Below are 24441 nucleotides of genomic sequence, written 5' to 3'. Positions count from 1 at the left end.
CCATCTGAAAAAAGCAGCTAAATTCAAATTTATGCAGGTAGCAGTGTCACTCAAAACGTATTCACATTTAAGCATATCCCCTATGCTTCTGTTTTGTTTTAACCCACATTATATTTCTCACAAGCTTTTGGGCTTCAGCATAGGCAAGATCAATGTGGATTTTTATTTATTTACTTTTTGATTCGGTCCTCCTACTGTTTAAGGAAGTGAAATTGTATGTTGGCCACAGGATCTTTCCAGAGCCAGAACTGAGAGCTTGATGCTGAGCCCTTTCACAAAGACTCTCAATGTAGGTGACAGCAGTAAAGGGGGGTACCGGCTCACTGGTGCTGGCAAGCCACAAGCAGATACACAGAGGATGGTTCTATCATTGTCATCTTGGTTGTAGACCATCATCATTCCCAAGTATACTGGTTTGATAGACCAGTATACTATACCAAATAGATTGTCTGCGTTTGGGAAGTCTTTTAACTTTGTTCCTTAAATCTTCCAAACCTGGAACTACAGGTAATAACTGTGTTTCCAGCGCTTGATAAAGCAAAGGAAGGGAAGTAACAGCATCCACTTCTATGGCTAGTTTATCTGTAATCTTGCTGGTCATTCAGCATTACTGCCTCAGTTTACTCAACTATAAAGGAAGACAGTGATAGCTAATGGCTTCTGAAGGCTGTTACTCATACAGAACTATGTAATGCTGTATGCAAAAAGACTCCCAGTAGGAAGGAGAAAACCTGCAGATTTGAGGAATGGCTCAGGGCTGACATTTCCTACCCACCCCCCACCTTGGCCGCAGGAAAACCAAAGGCCCTGAAGATGCTGGGCCATGTCTCCCTGGGTGTCTACAGGGTCCCTCTCTCCCTTCGAGTCCAAAGTGGAAGAGCAGCTCTAAGTAACCACAAAGGAAAGGCATTTGAGTTTCAGGACCATTTTACCACTTCTGTGCTAGTGAACCAGACCTTACCTGTGCCCATGCTCTAGGCCCCAGAATTCCAGTGTCTGATGCTGTAGCCTTAACTACTTTGAGCTCCAGCACATGGTGGCTCTAGAGGCATAAGGTGCTCTAAGTGAACAGGCCATGGCCTGTCCTAAATCGATCCCTGTGTTGTAATAGGACCAAGGTCCATGTCCAAGAGGGGGTTAATTTAGTATCACATGCTATACTGGTGCTGTTTGATTTGTAAGTACTGACAGAGCCACTCCCATTTGAGGGGAAGCTCCTGTTGCACCTGCAAATAATGAGAAAAAAGTAACCAAAACACAGGAGTAAGAAGTGTAGGTGGGTTCAGTTCATGGCTACAGGAATGTAGCTATTATGTCAAAGGAGATGATTCGTCTCCCCTCTGAGACCTAAGCTGGAGCCTCTGGTCATTAGCCCCCAACATACGAAGGACATGAAACGGTCAGAGCCAGTCCAAAGAAGAGCTATGAAGATGGTCAGAGGGCTGGAGTGCCTCGCCTTTGAGGACAGGCTGAGGGAGTTGGGGTTGTTCAGCCTACAGCAGTGGGGTTAGAACTAGATGGTCTTTAACTTCCCTTCCAACCCAAATCAGTCTCTGATTCTTTGACTCTAGGATGTGGATGTCCTAGGATGTGCCATGTTTGCTCTGCATAACACAGCTTCTCTCTAACTCTCTCCTTTTGTAATTCTTCCCCTGAGCATGTATGTTTCACCACATGTGAAGAGAGGGTCTGACTTGTTATATTCATGATAGCAACAGGACATGGACTATATATTTTTTTAATATATATTTTTAAGAATATCAGAGTTAATGTTGCTAACAGGAGCTATATGAGAATAAGCTCTTGGTTTCTTGTACCTCAGAGCAGCATCTATTCTGGTGCACCTGGAGGTAGGTTTTGTTGAGTAGGAAGCTCATCTGCAAAAAGGAGGAATTCCACCAATTAGGGTGCCGGTCCACATCCAGTTCCATTCTCCAGTCTCCAGCCCAAGCTTTCCATTTGAGATAAGGAGAGGGACAACATTACTGCCCACCACATGAACAGTGCAGCGATGTTGCTGATACACACTGAAGCTGACAAGGATGTCAAATTGCCTCTAGGTGGAAAGAGTAAGTACCTCAGAGAATATTCCTCAGCCGTTAAAAGACTCGGAGCCAGAGCTTACCTCAAGACCCTCCCTGAGCTGCAGAACAGGGGGGAGCTCAGGGGCTGCCTGCCCCCACACAGCACTTTGAAATTCTAAACTGAGGAGCACCACATAGGTGCCAAGAAGTTTTATGGTTACACATTTGGGCTGCATATAGGTGTGTCTGAGGGGAAGAAAGGCTCCTGCTAAAGGGCTTCAACCAGTTCTTCAGGGGAAGCCCAGCTCTGCATGACAGAAAGTTATATAGATTATATGTGTATAAAACACATACATAGTATACATTAATGTACGAGTACAGATGCACCCCAGCTTCTGAAGATCCAAATTTCTGCATTTATAAGTTACAGTAAAATTAAATCAGGTAAAATTCATAGCTATAACAGATACAAAACTTAACCATGGAGAAGAGACCCAGTTCCCAATAAAGCAGCTTTGCTGCCATGAGTTAGAAAAATTGAGTCCAATTGAGTCCATCTGAAAACTCTCCCTGGTTAAGCTTCTGCCTTTTTGCTTCTTTACACAACGTGAGCCTAGGCTTGTTCTCTTATCACTATATCAAGTACTGTAAGGAGACTGATACAGCTTACTTATGCTTTGAAACATTTAAAGTAGGAACCTGCCTAGGATTTGTCAATGTTCTTAGTGTGGCGCTTCAGTGTTTCTGGACTTGCATGCCCAAAAGGAAGTAGAATATGTAAGGAAATGACAATCTGAAGACTGACCGAAGCAAGACTATCAGGCAGAAAAAAACTTGAACCAAAGCCTCCCACATCATTAGCTCACTCTCAGGACATATTTTCCTGTTGATATATGTTCATGACATTTACTCTTCTACTGAAGACACTAAGATTTAAAATAAAAAGCAAAAATGTTCTCTGACCCAATTCACTTTGGTACAAGTGTTGCTTTTCTTAATCTTCTAATATTTAGTTAATAGTAAGTTGTTGTTGTTCTAAGAGACTAAAGCACCACATAGTTTTAAAAACACTAGCCAGGTCAAAGTTACAGTAGAGTAAGTTAGAACCATTTCTATCAACAGCTAGTGCTATAATTAGCCACACTGTATCTGACTTATCACCATTTTTTCAAGTGGAAATATCTGTCTGCAGTAGAATTCCATTATTGTTTCTATTTTCTTAGAAAAACAAATCACAGAAGACTTCTTTCCCCTTAGATTTTTATCATTCACCTGTTGAAATTGTAGGAGACATTAAGCATAAACAAAGAAGATCGATCTCCTTTCAACTTGTGTTAACAGGGATATAAAAATAACATCCCAAATACCGGAGGGAAAAGCATGTGGTCATAAAATATCCACTTAAAAGGCAAAGAGGTGTTGATTCAACACTTCAAGAAGATTTTTTTTTAAATATACAAAACTAGGAAGGTGCTTACTGAATTTTAGTATAAACAGACCTCTAAGGTAGAGAAAGTACTACTGTCACATTGTCTTTAAAAATATTTTGCTGATATTGAAATGAATTGTCTCACATACTGTTGTAAAATCTGACAAGGTTTACATGAATCTTAGTTCAGCCATGGAAAGTAATTTGGAAAGAAGTTTCCTTGAATTATCAGTGAAGAAAATAAAGGACCATCTTATCTATTAAGAATTCTCATTTTGCAAATTGACAATGAACAATTTTTAGAAAGACTAAACAGTAGAGAAAAAGTTAAATAGCTTTTTTACAGCTCTTAAATCACTGTCAATAGGGAGAATCTTGAGATATCGCCTAATCCAGGGTGAGGGGAACACATCTCCATAGATGAAAAACTTTAAATACTGCATTTATATTAAACGACTTCACTCGAGTCTTGGTTTGAAGAGAAGTTTAAGACTCAGGAAACCACATCAAGGACAGTTCACAATAGGCTGCCGTTTCCCCATGCATGATTCTCACATCTGTTCCTGGCTATTACATTTTTCCTCCCCACCCCTGCACAGCTGTAAGAGGGGAGAAGGCAGCTCAGGCTACCCAAGGCAGCCCACACTGTGCTGGTAGATCACTGGCAGATGAAAGCTGCAGGTCCCCTATCCGGGGGAGAGGCTGCATACCAGGCTCATTTCTTGGGAGACAATCAGCATGATATAAGACATACAGGGAAGTTACCATACCACTTAAAGTGACTATGCTTGTGTTCTGTTAGGTACAAAGCCCTAGCAGGCTATTACAGATGTGTCCTGTGAATTCTCAATAGCTCATGCCCACAGACTGAGGAATAGCTGGTGCTTAAGCCATTCAGTTAAAGCAGGGAAAGCAGTAAGCACAAAATCACTGGCCTGTCAAGTCTCATCAGGCTTACAAGTTTTGCATTTTCCTTTCATTTCCTTGCTGACACATCTCATTCCTCAATATCATAGCTCCATAACTTTAGTCTTCACCAACCAGAGCAGAAAGAAGACTAATACAGTATTGTAGCCTCCTCTACTGGAAGACAGTCTTGAGGCACAGCTAGGGACTTTTTGTCACTCATCATGAAGCCCACAGGTGTTTTTTTTCCAGAAAGAATAATAAAATCAACTACAGATATACTTAGCAGGCAACTAGAAGATGGAGAAGACTTTCAAACATGATCTTGAACTTATAGCATAAACTGTTTAATGGGATCTCTGTACAGGTATAACAACAGCAGAGCTACAAATCTTTGTGTTTTTCTTCACAAGGTACAAATAGATTCATGGAATAATATAGTTTCTTGCTCAAGGTACCTTTCACAGCAATTCCTTGTAGTAGAATTCCATTTAATATAAAGTTAAAAAGCAAACATTGTACACCTGTTGTGTCTTTGTACCTAAACAATAATGATTCATGCTATGCAATCTTTCCTTAGAACAGGAAAATACAGTACTGAATCCAAACTTTTCATACCACTACTCAGATGCAAATAAATTAAGAAATTTTCTACCCATTAAAAAAAGAAAGGACAGGATTATTTGACAGAAGTGCCTACATATCATGTCTTCTAATAAGGAAAACTCCTAAACGCTTTATAGATGAAGTCCGTGTATTATCATTACTGCTATACACCTCCACTAAAAGCTTTTTTCCTTTAGGGTGGCAGATTACTTTGCTAAGCAGAGTTATTAATGCTACCTGTGACTGATTTACCCCACAACCAAGGGAGGCAACTTGACATTGCAGAGCCGCAACCCTCCAGTGAAATCCACAGCTTACTTTTTTTTCCCCTAACAGTTGCCACTAAAGATCAAATATATTTATTACCATTTGCTTCAGAAAATGCTTCAGAAAAGACTTACTGAGGTCCCTGCAACACTTTATTCATCTTAAAACTTTAAAAAAACATATAATAACAAATGATTTGCAGTTGACATTACATCTGCTGCTACCTTTCCCCCTCTACACCAAAACAGATGCTTCCAATTGCAAAGCAGCTAGACAAATTTCAGACACGTTAGCTGAGAAGACTAGGTCAGATGCAAGTTACACAAAGATGAAGACTACTAGACTCTAGAGGAGCACAAGAGAGCAACACACTAAAGTTGACTAAGAGACAAAGATTCAGCTGTACTTGGTTAGTTAACCCTTACGTCAGCAGACACTGAGTATTTTCCAAGATATTTTTGCAGTGTCCTTAATTGAAAGTCTGGGCAGACTGCATTTGCATAGGCCATTTAACCGCATAAAACTAGACAGTTCTTGTTTAGTCTCTGTCAAGAGAGAGTGTATTCACCTACAGAGAGGAGAGAAATGCGCAGAAGCCTTTTATGTTACAAGAGTAGTACATTTGGCATATCAGTAATATGATCTAAAAGCAATACCTACCTCTGCTGGTTGTGTTTTCCTTCCTAATAAGCACTGCCCCAGATGATGCTTGCCCATGCGGTTGTGGTTCTGTACTGTGGTCTAATGAGACATTTCAGCTTTTAATATTCTGTACACCACACACTAGGACTAGGAGTCTGTCATCTGACAAAGCTCCCGAGAGCATGTGCTGTGTTGCTGAGCAAGCTTCAGGAATGACTTGAGAAATGTTTTTCTTACCACGTCTATGTTTCCCAGGATTGCATCTCCTCTGACAAAGGAAGTCGGAAGGCTGTGGCGTAGTGCTGCAGATCACCACGCTGCAGTGGAAATACAGCTACAAGGTAAAAATATTTGTAGTGTGTACATGGAGTCTTATTTGGCAAATATTGGATGTGTACTGATTCCAAATGAGATGAAGTGAATGCTAGTGAGTCACTAGTCTCTATTTGCTACTCCTATAGTGTTAAGCCTTCAAGGAGGTGGCTAACAGCCCCCAGCAGCACAGGGCCAGCTGAGATCTTCCACAGCATTTGCTGCATGCGCTACTCCAGGCTCATGCACTGAGACCACTGACAGTGCACAACAAACCAGAGATATCTCACCTGCTTTTGTAATGGAGTTGTGCCTTCTATAAAGGTGAACATCGTCACTTCAAATCTCTTCAGGTGCTGAGGAAATTTTACTCTGTTGCTGTAATTAACTTTGTGGATGACTGTTCTGTGAGAGTCTTTGCCGTTTTCACACCTTTTTTTGGGAAAATGAAAGAAAGTGTCCTTAATCTAAACCTTCATCACTTTGACAAGGTCCTTATGCAAGCCAAGGAGGTGAAATGCTGAGAAACTTCCATTATCTCTACCATTATGGCCTGAGGAAAGAGCCTCTCCCAGTCACAGTCCCTCTCTTTTGCCATTGTATTTAGCTGTAGTAATAGTTACTTCTTGTTCTTTCATAATGATTAGCTAGAAGCTAATATTTCTGCCCACCCCTGGTGACCTTCTGATACCAGAAGGCATAGCTTGTGTAAAAACACCCTCATGCCTTTCACAGCATAGCAGCAGATACAGAATCAGGATGAAAAATCCTTCCCAGGTGAACTCTGTCCTCTTACACTCTCCTTCTAACTAAGGTTAGGGGCTTTGTGCTCAGCAGTTACCAGACACAGAAGGGAAGCTCTTCTTACCCATTTATGAGGATTGGCCACTGTGGAAGGCTGTCCTGATTTTGGGAGTTTGTAGCCCAACAGTCTTCCAGGTTTAGTTCTAGTCTTGGATCTGCAGGCTGGAGCAGTTCTACTTCCAAATATAGTGCTTCCTTCAGGTATTTTACCACAGGAAATTCCAATTCTTGATAGGGGTCAGAATAAGACTTGTCTAGAAGAGAGCATTAATGGTAGAGTTTCCTTTTTACAGGGTAGGTATTCACCAGCTCTGAGTCACTCTACTTTCCACCCCCATTTACTCCATCACAGCAGCACAAAAAAAAGGAGATGTCAGCAAATAGGGCTACGATGGTAGAAAAATAAGAACTAGTAAAGAAAACAAAGACTTGAACTGTATTTCTTGGCTCTGAAGATCTAGAGGAAGGAAGCTTCTTTCTGTTAAAACCTGTTAAGTCAGACTCTCATTCAAAACTGCTTTTAAAAAGGTAACAAAGCATCAGGGCCACTCCAGTCAGGGTGATGGTTTTGTTCAGACTTCAGTTAGAACATTTTGCCAGCAGTGTTACCATTTTACAGCAGTAACGCATGTAGCTTCCTTCTGACAGAAGTTATGGTTATTGTGGTCAGTGGTAATTTCTCCACTTGCCACACTTCAAACACTGCCATCACATCCACTACACAGAAGTTAATGCTCTCATACCAAGCAGAAAAACTGTAAGACTTGGTTGCACATGGTATGATCCACTGTAGATACTTGACTATTTGTGTTGCATTCTGAAGGTACAGCCTCTGAGGCCTTGAAGAGATTTTTCAGTTCACCCTGGTGATATTCAAAAGCTGCCTAGACATAGTCCTGGGCAACTTGCTTTAGGTCACTCTTTGTGCAGGGGAGTTGGACAAAGTGATCTCCAGAGGTCCTTTTCAACCCCATCAATTCCGAAAATTCTGATCATAAAGGTTACCTTTAAAAAGCTTCAATGAGAGGTCAAGAGAGCCAAACCCTGGCTTAATACTGGATGATGGGTTCTTCTTAGTCTCATACTGGACATCAACAGTCTGCTTGATTGTGTATAAGCATACAAACTTCAATCTGAGGGAAGATGTTTAGTATTAGATTTCAGAAACTGAAACATCTTGGACAGCCTCCCTCTAGGAAATGTCACTTACTTGTATACTGGTGAATCATTTCCAGGTCTGAAGTAGACTACCTCATTCTCATATGTTATAGATGTGCTATTAAACTAGAAGATATATATTGTTACAAACAGGACAGTTACTTTAGAATTGACTTTTTTTTTTTTACAAAATATCCACATGCCTTGACTGGCAGATGGCTCTGAGCAGAGTACACTTGGAAGTGGCCAGAAGTTACTGTCCAGTACCTTCTGAACCAAAGCAAGCTACAGCTAACAGCAAAGTCATTATCAAGAAGTAGCTTATCAAGCTAACAATCTCAAATGACGTAGCACCCCAGAAAGAAGTGCATTGGGACACACAAAAAAGGAATTCTGTTGATTCTGTTAGCAGAACCAGTGCCTAGCATTCAGAGGAGTAAGCTGTTTTTGTTGTGACTGGAATTTAGAAGTGATTTGATCTTCTGTTATTTTGTCTCTATTTGCTCTTTAAACAGTATGTGGCAGAAAGAGGAAGCCCACTCTAGTGTTGGTTTAGGTATTCATTAGTGATATCTAACCAGTTTCTATAAGACATACGAATAACATACTAGGAATATGTACTGGCAACACAAACTCACATTCAAGACCATTACTGAACAATTCAGAGATGTCAAGCTAAATGCTGGTTTCAGAAAACAAGCTCATCTGGTCCTGAAAGTTTCTTTCACCAACTAGGAAGGTGAAGTTTCAAAATTCAGCCCAACAGAATTTGGTATCCTCAGAAAAGGACCTTAGGTATGCCTCATGTTGAAAATGACTACTTATCAGTTGTGACCTTTTGCAGCTTCTACTCAGCTCTGAACTTCTGGCAGTTCTAGTGCTAAACCTATCCCAATAAAGAGTAAACTTCATATCACTAAGCACTTACCTTTCTTCTTGTTCCACATGTATTCACATTGAATTTGAAAGTTGCAGTCTTCTCTGTCACTAGGCTGGGCTTGCAGTTTCTGTCACTTAACACAAGGAGGCTGGTGTCCAGGTCTGCAAGTCTTACCAGTTTCACTGCAGTAATAAACACAGTGCCATTGGGAAGGCACTCTGAAAGAGGGAAAAAAAGATACATTTTTCAGTACAAATCAGTTCTTAAGACTCCAGTTCTTCTATTCTGTAGCTTAGTATAACTAAGAGGTTCTGTATGGATTTCCTAGCAAGACTTTTAGCAGCTCATGAAGATTTGAATAAGACTCTTCGGTACTTACACTTGATTTTCTTCAAGCTAACACCAGTAGAGCATGCACTACACAGACTAAGGTGACCATTTCACTCACCTTTCTCTTCCTAGAATGTCTTAATCTCCCCCAAAGAGATTTTTCTAGCCAAGATATTCAGTACCTCCAATCCAGATGAGAAGGTTTTCAGTGACTATTTATAAACTGGCCCCCACATGCCCATCTTCCCACCAGAGAAAGAAGAAGCACCCAGGAAGACACCCCAAACAACCCCAAACCCCTTTGACAAAGTTTCATGCTTTTGGAAGTGTGAAAGGAAGTATATTTTCTCTTTTCCTTCCCAAACTTTGTACTGGACAGGATTTTTTTTCCTATAGACTGTAAGTTGACTTTTCTTGTAGCATATTACTTGGCATAAAAATTGACAGGCAGATAGGGTATCACACCAGTATAAGCTCTAGAAACATTTCAGACAGCGTGGGCTTGTGTGACTTATACAACTCAAAGAGCATTAAAAGCTAAACATAGCAGTGGCAGTGTACATACGTATGAGCTCTGAAGGGGAAAATCTGCAGGAAATTGAGAAGTCCTTCTTATTAGCAAAGGTGACTCCATCTTTCAAGGTTAAATGGAGTGAAGCCAATACTCCAGACATATGAATATCCTAGAGAGGATTATCACAGGTTAAATGAAGATCCACTACTCTTCTAAAAAAACTAAAGAATTAAGAGCAGGTTATAACAAGCCAGAGGTAATGGTCTTTGACCAAAACCAAATCCACAAGAGATTTTTCATCTTAACCTAGAAGCAGATGCAGAACATCTTCAGTAGATTCACAATACAACACAAGTGTCATTGCCTGTGCAATTGCCATTAAGATATTCTTCAGCCTTTGCAAGTACTTGCAAAGTGCTTTCTCCTGGCTACTTCTGCCAACATTAGCCAAGGGAAATAAGTGTTCTTCCAAGGCCAAAAAAAAGAGAGTCCTCCTTTAATCCTTTGAAGCCTATCCAAAAGGAAGCTTTATTTTGGAAGGTTCATTTTATCTACAAGGACATAGTATATCACGTTCATCTCATGGCTAGCACATCTTTCAGTTGATACAGACTGGCATCCTTACCTCATAGTCCAGGAGGGAAGAAAGGAAAGGGACAGAGATGGCCAAGTGAGTGCCATTATCACTCAGGTTGTAGTTGTACTTCTGTGCAGCCTCTGGGGTCAGGTGTCGGCCTGAGATGAAGGGCATCCAGTCCTGGTCCACATTCCCATGAGTGATGTGGAGATGGACATTGTTCTCATCACAAAATCCCCTTGCACTGGGCAGTACTGTAATACAGCTAAGGGTCAGCCAACATGCTAGGTGCCATCAGAGTTTAATAGCACTATTTAGTACTGAGAGCATCACTGGCTGAACTTCGCCCAGTTAGCAGCTGAGTTCACAGCCAGGTAAATCACAGTCAGGTAAGTACAGTTTTGCACAGGTTCCACTAGCTTACCAGCATCTTTAACAGCAGATAGTGTAACAATGAGGACAGAGAAGGTCTCACTTGTTGGATGAATTATGAACTCCAGTGTGACATTCAGTGTGTATGTTCTTACATCATCTCTCACATACTGAAAAAACATTTTTAGAAGTAAAAATCATTGAGTGATATAACTTCTACACCAGGATTAGCTGCTCTTTTGTAGTACACACCTCTTTCTTAATGCTTGGTGCATCAAATGGCACTTGTATTACATAGACTTTGCTTTGATTAGCATATCTAATCTCATACATTCGGTACCCATGCTGAACAGCCTCAGGTACTGTGACAGTCGCCCCCTCAATGGTCAAGTTCACAAGCTCCACATCCAGAAGGAACATTCCCACTGTCACATTCATTATCCTTGCACTCAGATTTGAATCTGAAAAGGAACATAATAGCATCAATCTCCTCTCAGTACCAAAACCTTCAGTAAACTCAGTGTTAGGATACTTACTGTTTGTTACAGTGAGTTCTACTAGTTCAAATGGTGTTTCTATTTCCTTGATGATGGTATGTTTGGTTAGTCCCCATTTGTTATCCTCCCACTGGTGTTCCAAGAACAGGTTGATGCAGTATCTTGCCCCATGCCGTCCACTGCTCACAGAAGTCTGGAATTGTATAATCAGCATCCTTCAATATAACATGACATATATGAAGTAAAAGCTGTATCACAACACTGCAGGGTCAGCTAGAGCTACAGTTCCAAACAACCTTCCTCCTGAGCTCTGTGGCTCTGCTTTTATGCTGGGAAGGAAGTCTGAAAAACCAGCACCTGTGAGGAATCATGCACTCTTGTGTCATACTTACTGTATCACTATTATAGGCTCTATTTTTCTAAGAGTTTATATTATTCTCAGGATACTCAAGAGACTACCTTTTGAAGGTTGTTGCCCACCTCCTAGTTCCAAACAGCAGGGGATTTTTTTTAATCAGTGAAATGGCTCCTCCTTCATTTTCCTTTGAAGTTCAGCTATAACATTTGCCCAGGACTGAGTTCATTCCAAGGGACTCGATTTAGAGGCATAGTGTCAAAGCATCCTGATATAATGTGGTCTTGAGAACAAATGGCATGTTCTCAATCTTAAACATTTTGTGGAAAGTATGACAGAATCTATGTATGTTTTATAGTCCAGCTAGGACTGTCTTCAAGGAAGATGACATCAGGATTGAAAGGCAAAAATTCTGTGTTAATCTGAGGAAAGAAAAATCATAGTTCTTTATGGGATTCTGTCCGTCTCTGCTTATCAGAAAAAAAAGTCTTCACAAAGTGATGTTTATAAGAGCCCTTTGGTCAGGGTTTTTGGGATGTTTGATATACCTTTTCTCCCCCTTCCCCCTCCCTTTTCCCCTCCTTTGTAATGAGCAGAATGAAAAGTTATTCCTCCCCAGGAAAACAAAACACCACCACACGGTTACAACAGAAAATAATTTACCTGTCATCCAATATAACCAACTAACCTTGTAATAGCCACCTTCTGCACCTATTGGTACCTTCATTGTAATCACATCGAAATCATTAGATAACGCATATTTCCTGGAAGCCATTTCTTTGGCAGAGAGCTTGTGTAGATTCACACCAGCTTCAACAAGAACATCCTTAAAGATAGTTGCTCCAGTACAGAGTGCTTGAATGTATTTTGGAACAGTCCAGATGATCATTTTGTTAGTGTAATCCACACCATCTTAGGGACCAGATAGGAAAGCTGTCAGATCATTACAGTAGTTACCAGACATTCCCTGTACATTTAAACATTGGGGTGAGGTACCACATTCCTTACCTACAGGACACACCACAGCAGTATCCACCATCAGGATCATCCACTGCTGTTTGTAAAGTGTACTTGATCTCACTGTAGAAAAAGTAATTCCCTGAGCCTGCAGGAAGAAATCTGGTTAGACCTATATAATCTGACAACTTGTTGGGTTAGACTGAGTGTACCAACCTTTACCAGCTGAGTTTGTGCAGCATTATATGGTACTCGCAACAGAATCCTGGTGTCTGTGATGTTGAGTCCATAGCCAGCACTCCAAGCATCACTCACAAGCAAAGCCCTTTTCTCTTCTGGCTGATGAAACACTATTTGCCATATTGAGGCTTCTCCTGATTTATCCTGCTCGTAGAAATTCATTAACAGTTTAAACAAGCTGTTCAAAGTGACTTATTTACTATATTGGATGATTTTTTATGTATTGAACTACACAGAAGTTTTGTTGACTTACCGTAAATACTACTATGATACTCCTCAAGCTTTGCCCTGCTCAGCCTCTCGCACAAAAAGCTTTCCATATTAAAAGCAAACAGATATTGTACTAAAAAAAATGTAGATGTCCCTTTCTGTATGGAGATAAATTACGGGGCAGGAGATTAACTACAATGCTACACTGAAAATATAGGGCTCAAGAAAAAAAAAGGCAATCTGGAGTTCATTCTTGGGCCGTGGGTTCTTAGAATTTTTGTTGCGTACCCTTTTGCCTGGTGAAGACTTGATTTTTAGGTTGTCTGAGAAAGAGATCTCCACTTCTTCCTTGGAGATAAGGCTTACAGCTGCCTGTATTTCTAATATATATAAAACCTCTATTCTAAAACCAGTTTGTAAAGAAGTTCTGCTCTTCCTACTTAAATGTAGGTTTTTGAAAGGACAATTTATACTGTGTAGACATAGAAGGATGGTTGTGTTGAAAGTAGCACTAGCTCTTATTAGGAAGAAAACCTGTAATTTTACCTCTGGAAAGGCAAGAGTCTGGTCTTCAGGTTCATCTTGAATGAAGTCCTTTACAGTCTTTGGAACATCCCTCCTGACAGAAACCTGAATGAAAAAAGTCAATCTAAGGAAGAGAGTGTCACCATCAACCCCCTTGCCTTGAACATCTCACAAGTCCTTTTCAGTACTTTCAGGACAGTAGGAGACTGAGAAGAATGGAGACTAGCATTTCCCAAAGGGAGATTTTTCATTCCCCTCTTCAAGTCAAGAATTCATGATATTTTATGCCATAATAGTGTATTATCCATAGTCAACTTCATTTCAGCTTTTTTTTATTAAAGCATATCAATTTTCTAGTTTCAGCATTTTCACTTCCAGTTAAAACCAGGGCTTCATTCTTACACCCAGGTCCTCTTCAAAGAGGAATTGTTCTTGCCGCTCTACAGTTCTCCCCAGAAAGTTCAGTAGGTGTACTTTCTGAAGGAAGCTTTATCTCAGCATTTGTTGAGACACCATTCAGCTAGTTCAGTCCGTTAGTTTAATCTTTTGAATATTATTTCACAACTTTATTGGCTATTAATACTATTCAGAAGTCTATAGAAAACATAACAAATACATCACTAAGCTCAAGATGTTGCTGTGGCTTCACCAGTAAAATCTTTCATAGCATGACATTCAAACTGTTCTAATTCCCATTCCCAGCATCTAATCTGTTTCCAAAGATGAAATCTTCTAGTGCTTACCTCCATAAAGTTAGTTTCACATACTAACTCTCTTGGACTCCATGGGCCATAATGACAACTTGCACTTTTTAGGTGAATTGAAGCATTTTTCATATCAGGAGTATGAGATGCTTTGACTTGTATAGTTACTGTGAATGTATCTTTCTGCATGGATATGGGAAACATTTGTTAGACAGATTTTTCCCAGCAGGACATCAGCTATCCTTGTGACCAAACTTAGGAAATCTACCCATTAGACTTTGCACAGAAAAGCACCACCATACTGAAATGTTATTGTTTTTTTTTCCTTGGTTAACTAGCCTATATATAGATAGATACCTATATGTATAGCAACACAAATACATTTCCTATCCTTATCAAGTAGGAAGCAGTTGCACTTCTAGGACACATATGTAACATGCTTCTTCATATGCTCATCTGTGCTACTCTGTAGGGCATTGAAATGTCAATACCATGCTGTATTCTTAGATCTCTGGATACACTTGAGGAGAACTAAATGTTCTGCTAGTAGATGTTCAAGACATTGTGACCCCTCAGTTAATACCTGCCAATAATTTGGTAATTTTTGTGTAAAAGTCATACACAGCATCAGTACCATAAAAAAAAAGCCTATATTAGACTTACCTCCACATGAGAATGGCAGCTTAGTGCAGAAGCACGAAACTCAATGTTATTCCAGTTGCTGTAAGTTACTGTATAGCCACACTGTGATGCCAAGGCCTCATCTAGCTCCCAGGCTATGCCAGATTGATCTATAGGCAATTAGTTAAGATCAGTATTAATTAGTACAATTCCTGCTCTGCAAAATCCCTCAGCAATCTTCCCTTGCCCCTAGAGTTCAGCTGGCCCAGGTCCTTTATGGCCCAGCTAGATACCTTGAGGTCAAACTTAAGATAAAATTGCAAAGAGGTAGAGATATGCATCAAAATCAATAGAAAGATAAAGGTAAAGCTACAAACAGACTGGGTCAGGAAACATAGCAGCTGAAAGGCTGAAGATGATAAATGACCAATATGGGAAGATATGAAATCCTAAAGGACTAGGGAGGAAGCCCCAGTAAGTGCAGACCAGACACAGATCATCAGTGTCAAAGTTGTCATGGGTGATTAATGATGAAAACTCGCTACACAGGGGCTTAGTTCTGGGGCTGGCACACACTCATGTTTCTCTCTAATGCCTGGCTGGCCAATGGAGACCCTTCAGGAGTCTTATCAGGATGACAAGCACACTAAAGCTTAGCTTAAGTCTAAGCTACAAAATTATCATTGATTTTTAAGCCAAAAATAATTGCTTTACACTTTCAAGCCATACATATTTCAATTGCAGAGTCTATTGATGTATGGGTGAAAATGCTGAAACGGAAAGATATATTGAGAGGAATTTGACACAAGTTTAACGTTCTAGGAAGATGGATGTAGTATAAAAAAATCACATCTAGTCAGACAACCAACATTGAGAGCTAGTTCAAGACTGAGTTAGTATTTTTATATCTTACATCTGATTATGTTTACTGACCAAAGTTAACTCATTTCACCCTTCCAGGGCACTCTGTGGTGCTTTTCACTCAAACATACCACTCATTGATTACTAAGTCTGCAGTCAGAGACCCCAGATAATTTACCAATCCACTAGGCCCCTTAGTTATAAGCAAAAAAAGTGGGGAATCATCTATGCAAAACTAGTAGAGTAGTGTCAGCTTCAGCTTTTGTACTTTCCAAATAGTATGTGTGGTTATAGGGGCATATTTTCACCAGGAGGGAAATCCACTAACATGTCTAACAACCACCATGTCTTCCTACATGGTACATTTTAGTTTGAGTGCAAAGACAGCCATGATTAGACTTGATATACCTAAATTATAACTTAATAAAGCTAAAGAATAGGTTACACAGAAATAAAGGCATTTTAAATAATAATAATAATGAGGTGCAACGTATTTCCAACAGCTCTACACACTTCATGAGATCCAGGGAATTTTAGTATAGGAAGACCTCAAAGGATTTTAAAGATATCACTTTGCGCATTTCTGTCTCCAGGATCTTCTGCATCAACTTACCAACAGCAGAAAGAGATAAGTACTTGCCCTCAAAGTATTCTGCCCTCAGCGTTATACACAAAAAGTTCTCCAAGCACTCTGAACTCATGGGTCCTGTGTTAAAAGCCAGTAAGTAGAGAATTAAAGGTAACATAAAGAGAAACTTTTAACTTCCCATTCTACTTCATAAATAACAATATCATAATAGTTATATTTCAGAATCTCTGGTCAAGGGATGTTAGAGGATACATACATACATATATATATATATATATATATATAAAACAAACTGACAAAACAAGAAGCACTTTCAAGAGAAAACATAGCCATGAAATCAGTGTTCTGATAGTAACCATGCCTGGCCAGCTGGCACTGCTATCTGCAGCAGCCAGCAACAGAAACAGGATTGTGAAAGAGGTTCAAGAAACCACTAAATCAGCTGCCCCAAGCAGAACATCTTAATTGGAATAGAGCAAAACAAAACCAAAAAATCCCCCTCTAACCTACTGAAAGGAAATAATCAAATAACCCACAACCAAAAAAAAAAAAACACAAAACAAAATAAAAAACAACAAACAAACAAAAACCTGAAATACACGCATCACTGCCTATAAAAAAAAAAGCTGGACATTTCTATATGAAGGCAGTTCACAGAAGTTTTACCTGGTCTCCCTTGTGTCCATGTTTCAGAAATGGATATCCCTATCACTAATAACCTGTATGAGAAAACAAGGATTAGCAACAGCTCCTGCTTTAACAACAGCTTTGTAACTGATCTTTGCACTCAAGTTCTAATCTGGATGTTACAACTACAAATCTAGATTTAGAAACTGCAATATGGGAATTCCTTGGTTACCACTGGAATGGTAGGCACAGTAAAATAGAGAAGTTAACATATCTGACACCTTTAGAAAGATAATTTAGCATTAACCACCATGAAATTCTCACCTCAGCACCAGACTCAGCTCCATTACGTATTTGTTTGCCTGTACTGCTTTGCCCCTTATAGCTACATAGAAATATAAGCCTCCTTCATCAAGTTTCCATAAAAACTAAAGCCTTTCTATCTTCTCAAAAATTTGGGTTATGTGAAAAGCCTGTCACCTTTATAGTGATGAAACCCATTTTCAGCTGTTTACCCTTCTAGCTACAAACTGGTAATTCATGTCACCTGCTCATTTGCTTTACTGATTAAATCTGCCCCTATTCACATCCCATCAACTCCTGACCAGCAGGTTGTTGTTGTGTGCAGGCAGTAGGATAAATGGTGCTGTTCTGGTAAAGCATGTGGCAATTCGTTGTTTCTATGTTATCTCTTGTTTCTCCATGTAGAGAAGTGTCTATGACCTTCCCTGGAGAGCTGAAGTGTTTCACAGGCTGATGTGTGACCTGCAGCTTTAGGGCAAGTGTTGTAATAAGAAAGGAAGAAACTGTCGACCTTTGAGGTAGTTGATTACAACTAATGTTGAAGGTGACATATGCTGGAGACTGCTGGACATCTCAAACCAAGTGAAGAAGTGTCTGATTGGGTGGCCTGTAGGACACTAGACCAGAAGTGATCATTATTAGTCATGGCCAGCCAATTTCATAGATTCATAGCATCATTAAGGTTGAAAAAGACCTTCAAGATAATCTGGTCCAACCATCGCCCTACTACCAATGTCACCCACTAAACAATTCAGGAAAACTTTCTCCAAAACTGTGGGAAAGTAAGAGATCTGCTCTGAATACAAGCAGATCAGAGATAAACACCCTGCCTTTGCTGCTTCCTTAATGTAGAGAAGTTAATCCTGTGGCCCTGGGTCCAGATCAGAGATGGCTTCCCACCATTATTAACATGGGTTAATACAATATACATAATTAACATGGGTGATGCATGGGACCGTCATACTCATGGGGCTGATGAGCTGAGATGTTGATGGCCAGAATATGGTCAGGTCACTTAGTGAGTGAAGGTGTTGGTGTTGTGTTTGTTTACTTTTTCTGTAAGTATTGAGCTGAGCATTTGTGGATAGTTATAGCTAAATTAATAGCATAAACAATAATAGAGCCAATATTGTTTTATTACTGTATATAATAAAGGGTGCAAAAATCAGTATTCCTTGTCTTGATCATCATTTAGTCCAATTGTCAGTTATTCTGTTCAAATAGATCCTTAACAGTCAGAAACAGAGTTTCCCCGTGGCAATTCTCATTTCTCCCCTTTCATGGCAAAAACATTGCTTTGGTTTCTGTATTTCTTTGAGCAGTATTTCCATTTTTTCTTTCTGTGTTTTCTAACAACTTTATCAGGAATAATGAATTTTCACTTTGTGTGCATCGGTGCATGCCACCATTGAGTGGTCAAATCTGAAGGAGTCTCGCAGTTATATATTTCATGTGTAGCCTCTTTATATTGGGGATCTTTTTCTCCCAAGCTTATGTCTGTGACGGTCTGGTTTTGCTCATTCCTCTGCACATCCGAAGGCATACGAGATGAAAGAATTGTAGTTAACAACAATGTCCTGGAGAGGGAGCCTGACACCCTCCTATCGGATGCTCTTCCCTGCTCTGCCAGCCAGCTGCAACTTTTCAACTTTTATTCAGTGTTTGTTCTTAAATCTAACAAATGTTACACCAAGGTCGTTTTAGGCAAAAATATGCATTAATGCTGAAGTTATTTATTACAGCTAACCTTACTGCACCACTTCTGCATCTTTAAAAGTATATATATATTAAAAAAAAGAAAAAGTAAAAACAAAGTTTACCATGTTCCAAGATACTTTTTTACCCCAGAAACAAGTTTAATCCCCAGTTAGCTTGTTTTCCCATTATTTCCTTTTGAAATACCCCTATCTGATGAATTTTCAACTTTACTTTTGTTTTGTTTTCTGAAAAACACCGTTATTTATAAAGTATCCACTATTGATTGTAATAATAAATAGAACCACGATCAGGAAGTCAGCACTTTAGTGTTGCATAGCACACTGTGTTTATTATTGCTGGATAGGTGGCCATTAAAATTATGCCTACTTTCTCTGTGCAGTTATTATTTACAATATTACAAAAAGGTTATTACACTTTTCCAGAACCTGATTTTAAGCACCACTAGGGAAGTACCTGAGATTTCCTCTAGACTGCATGCGCTCTACCTGACATTTAAAGCAGATCTACGCTGTTGGCAAACCCATCATCTCAATTCTATGGTAGGTGTCCAGATTGCTTATGCTTTTCTACCCCAAACGGTCTCTAGCCATATTTCTGTACAGCCTACCAATAGTTACATGCACGTTGAGGTTATGGGGCAGTGCAGCATCCTGGCGGTGTCTTGTTCAGTTTTTGCAGTTTCAGCAGGGTCATGACAACTAGCAACCACATGCTGAAGAGGAAGGAGAATTACAGTGGTCCTGCTAAAACTCAGCCTTATCACAGCAGTACTGAAAGCATTACCCATTTAGTTTACCTGCACGGACACTGTCTGCTTGTTTTCTTATTTTTCTGCTTTTTACCAGGCAATTGTAGATTAATTCCTAGATACCTTAAATTTTCTGGCTTGTTTGTTTCTTTGTTTGATTTTTTTTTGTTATGTAGCATGTCTTGGACCATAATTATGACTCTGGGCAATAAAATAACACAAATAAATCCAAGTTTATTTATATAATTTATATAGAGTGATTTATAGTCAAACCAAAGTTATCAACTGACTTAAGTAAAAAGAAAGAAGTTGTTTTTCTGTCACAGTTCTAATTTCTAAAGAATTTTGAAATCAATAAGACTTTACTCAAACTCTATGGCCAAAAATGCCAACGATGACAAAATTTTCCTTCTGGACTTTTCATTTGCATCAGGGTAAGAAGAGGAAGAAATTATGTAGTGTTTGACACACTTTCATGGCTAGCAGTTGTGTGGAAGTATGTGCTCTTTAATTTACTAGGATCAGCATGTCTTCATATTTCCAGTTTTTTTGTCTGGTAACTGATCGTTCTCCCACAACAAGTAGTAACTGAGTGGTAGGGTCAGATCATGTAGTGTCATGACCACTGTATCAGGAAAAAAAGGAAGTCTGCACAATCTAGTATGCCTATATCTCAACTTTACTTTGAAAACTATTTTGCATATTTTGAAGGCAAAAATGCATGAGAAATGAAATTCAAGTCACAGTGCTTCTCAGATTAGGTGATAGATAACTCATTGCTAATAGGAAGAATAAAACTGAGAGATAACTCATTGCTAATAGGAAGAATAAAACAGAGAGATTTTGCAGTCTCACTCTTGTAAAGTGACCCTTGTAAAATGTCCACTGGAAAATTTATTATTCATTTTCTTCGCAGAGTTGCAATACAGAATAATAGTTATTAAATGAACTATCCTATCTGTCTCACTCTATATCCTCCTTCTCCCATGAATTTGTTCCTAGACAGTGTGTTTATATGCTCGGCTAATTCAAATATTTTCCATGAAAAAAAAAAAATAAATAAATGGGAAGACAGAAAACACACACTTTATCTGTAAGCAATATCTGCAAGAACAGACACATTAGATAGAATGAAGCCATTAACTAGAACTCAGCAACTTAGTCTGGGCTGTCTGTGCTGCAAGATATGACTCCTCTGGGGATATGAATGATTTCCTAAATAATCACTGACTTGATTTTCAGCTAGGCACAGTCCTGCTCTGGGAGTACAGTATGGCTAAGATCCCCAGAGAGTCAGGAAGCCATCTGTCTCAGAGATGGGTGGCATGGGTGGCTTACCTGGGGCTCTCCCATGTTTAGGGGCAGTAATTATTTTCATTTTAGCTGGCAACTCACAGATGAAATCGGGGACCAACAGGTTTAAGAGGACAAATGTTCTGAGTTAAAGTTTTTTTTAAGTCATGCTATGATAGTCCTTTCTTCTCTGAATAGGATACAGAAGGAGACTTGAAGCAAGCCTCCCCACAAGGAGTGTCAACCATGAGCATACTGAGTTGTGAAGTACGTGGTGGTTTGCACACAGAGAACACACGAAGCCATGCTTCCACCCCACCTTCTTCCTGCTTGTGCTTACTGTGTTATCCCCTTCAGCATGGTGTTTCAAGGGCAGTGGAAGCCCTCTTCTGAACCAGGACCATAACCTATGGAGTTAGGTATGAGATTTCCTATAATTGGGAGTACCATTTTGAAAGTTTGGCTGCGTCAACTTGACTCAATAAAACTAAGACAAACTAAGCCAAAGAATTACACCAGGAAGTAATCTGGCCCTTAAAGTCCAGTTAGAATTTCAGAGTAGGAATTTATGTGCAGTGGAGAACAATCTGTGGAAATGTCTGGAACCAAATGCAAAGCAATTTAGATTACTGTGATAGTACAAAAGCGCTTTGTGTAGACAATTTAAGACATCTGCCCATGGTCCAGACATCTGTGTGCAATGAATACCATTTTAGAGCTAGCTCTTTATTTGTCATTCCATGATGTCCATTAATAATTGCTGCCCCTGTATAACCCTGTCTTTGTCTATATGTTGTTATATATGGATACTTGACGTCTGTAATAAACAAGGAAAGAATTACTTGTTCTTAAATTGAAAATACAATCTGTGATCTAGTTCTGTTTCAAATATAAACAAGAGATTTTAGCCTTCACTCACATTCTCTCCCTTTGTCTGTATTTGAAGTTGCTATTGCACATTTATATCCCTCAAAGTAATGGACACATAAACTAGATCCTGCCATGCAGATAGGTCACACAGATATAATCCTCTTGTATTTTTAGCTCATCTTTAGTTTCAGTGTTGTTTCCTGTGATCCTGAAGAACCTGAAACACTCAGGCCTATGGTCAGAAGCCATGCTTCTTCTCTTCCTACAGGCATACAGACTACCTTTCTTTGGCCACTTCAAATATTTCTCTGGTTTTATAGTCACTATTTTACTCATTTGTAATCCTATATGTTCTCTTATTTATGTAAAGTGTACAATATCCTACAACATCATTTATTTATCTAAAAGTAAGTCTTTGGTGTTATAAGGAAGAAGTAAATTTTCTTTGGTGCAAGTCCACGCACCAGTCCGAATTAGAATACGTAGCAACAGAAATAGGAAGTGAAAATATCATGTCATCTCCAGCAAATAAACAGATTTTTTCTGTCTGTTCAAGTAATTCCATATTCCAATAGTCTTATTAGCAGTCCAAATGAAGTGATATAGAACCAAGAGAAGAGTGATCTTTGCAGGTATCCTTAGAAGATCTAATTTGTAAATCTAATTGTAATTTATTTAAATATAGTTCTATGCTTGTTTATTGACATCTCAACATTTTCATGCTGTAGTCTTGAATGGATAATAACTTGATCGTATTTGATTTCAGTGACCTGTAAAGAAGGTTCTCCAAGCTTGGAGGAGGAAGTTCTCTGTGTTCCCAGCACACTGTAAACATTGAAGTTTCTTTTTTAGTTTTATTGATTGGTTTATTTAGATATTTGGAAATGTATTCAATTACATCAGTGTTTATCCATTTTGCTCTGCAGGTAGAACTTCTTATTGCCTCTGGGGAAGAAGAAAAGTTCAAATTCAGATGACACATCTCTACCCAGAACTGACAGGCATCCAATGTTAAGTTAAAGGTCTCACAGCACTTTTCATAATGGTTTGGGGAGAGCCCTGGCTTTTTGCCAGAAATAATGTCTTCTGTGGAAACAGATTCTAACCATAACGAGTCCAATGATGAATGATCTTTATTTAGGACCATGAAAGATATGGAGATGGTCACTTGGTATATCCCCATTTTGTGTGATGAATTGTGTGAAGAAATACCAGTCAGTCTCTCGTAGATTAGGACTGTCTACTTCAAAGTTTCCAAATGTTTTTGGAAGTCTCATAAAACATCTGCATCTGTGTCTTACATTCATAAAACAGGGTTAATAATGCTTCATAGAAGTGTTAGGCAAGATACAAAAAAGTTTGTAAATTGCTCATACACTACAGACTATGTGCACAAGAAAGACAATATAAACATGGAAGATCACTTGTGCTTTACTGTAGCTGCATTATTTTAAATATAATCAGTCTGTATTTATATAGCCTTTGGTAACTGTAGGGAAAATTGGCCTTAGATTAAGTATTTTACAAAGAAGACAAACTTGTGGCATAAGGAGATACTGCTAACATCTTTTTGGTGTTTCCTATACTCCTGTTGATTCAACAATAAATTACATTGAACATTCATCAATACCAGTCAAAAACAAAAAAATATTTCCTGGCAATAAGTAGAGATAAAGAGTAGAAGTAAGAAATAATGAATTACCTAGCAGAAGAGAAAGTTCCTCAGAAATTCACTCTGGAAATATCTGGGGGCTTTGCTTCAGCTTGCTGGGCTGAAACCTCTTGAGATTCTGTGGTACCATCAGAAGATTATAGACTGAATGTCTCATGTCACTGCTCTCCACTGAAAGCCAAATTTCCCTGCCAGACTTCCCTATCCGGAACACACTCTGGTATCTCAGCGGGTAACAGCCTGCCCCCCATCCTGGAAGATATTGCACGGCAAGAGGCTTCAGGCCATGGAGAAGAACAGGAGATATTTAACAACTGAATCCTGGCTGCCACAAGGTACCACAGCACCTGACATAATGCCAACGCTTCCAGCATTTCAAAGTTATATGGACGTTCAGTAGATTGGCAGTTAGTTGTGGCAAGTTGCAATATTGATATTGCTGTCATCTTGCTGAAAGGATTTAATCTACGGTAATTGGCAATTAGAGTTGAAAGAGTCAGGGTGATTCTGCAAACCAGGATGGATTAGGGGTGTGGAAGTCACCTTTACCTGACACTAAGCAGGACAGCTATGAGCCACTCAGACATAACAACAAATCCCCTCTGAAGCCCGTTTTGATTTGACCTGTTCAACTTGATGTATATGATAAGTTTTTCTTCTTAATTTCACTTTGCTGACAGAAAAGACTTATTTGATAACATTTCATTGAGTCTAATAAAAAATTCAGAAATCGATCCCTACTGGTTTCTTATGAAAGCTCAGTATTTTGTGTTGAAAATGCTAAGTTCTTTTTGCCTCTATTTCAAAATGAGCAATTAAAACTCATTGT

The 24441-nt window shown here is 39.2% G+C and overlaps 1 protein-coding gene across 5 annotated transcripts; it reads right to left on the bottom strand.

The window, feature by feature from the left end:
* Positions 1 to 1722: 1722 nt before the first annotated feature.
* Positions 1723 to 17486, bottom strand: LOC310896917 (zona pellucida sperm-binding protein 2-like). 5 transcript variants are annotated; one of them, XM_083829854.1, is made up of 22 exons: positions 17332 to 17486; positions 17047 to 17099; positions 16405 to 16497; positions 14973 to 15100; positions 14349 to 14492; positions 13627 to 13710; positions 12847 to 13014; positions 12682 to 12778; positions 12362 to 12585; positions 11358 to 11511; positions 11074 to 11282; positions 10874 to 10991; positions 10498 to 10703; positions 9924 to 10041; positions 9077 to 9246; positions 8201 to 8274; positions 7996 to 8123; positions 7055 to 7244; positions 6477 to 6618; positions 6112 to 6208; positions 5893 to 5973; positions 1723 to 1877 (listed from the first exon to the last, which is right to left on the bottom strand). In XM_083829854.1, exons 1-22 carry the CDS (start codon positions 17352 to 17354, stop codon positions 1831 to 1833), a joined length of 2748 nt encoding a protein of 915 aa, XP_083685980.1. In that variant the 5' UTR covers positions 17355 to 17486; the 3' UTR covers positions 1723 to 1830. The 5 variants fall into 5 exon arrangements, with proteins under 5 accessions (XP_083685980.1, XP_083685981.1, XP_083685984.1 ...); XM_083829855.1 differs by having other exon boundaries at positions 12853 to 13014; XM_083829858.1 differs by having other exon boundaries at positions 16432 to 16497.
* Between the last annotated feature and the right edge of the window lie 6955 nt (positions 17487 to 24441).

Source organism: Anser anser (genome assembly GCF_964211835.1).
Source record: "Anser anser genome assembly, chromosome: 3".
In the NCBI taxonomy this organism is placed as follows: domain Eukaryota; kingdom Metazoa; phylum Chordata; class Aves; order Anseriformes; family Anatidae; genus Anser; species Anser anser.
The sequence above is the reverse complement of the archived record's forward strand: the minus strand, read 5'-3'. Positions and strand labels throughout refer to the sequence as shown.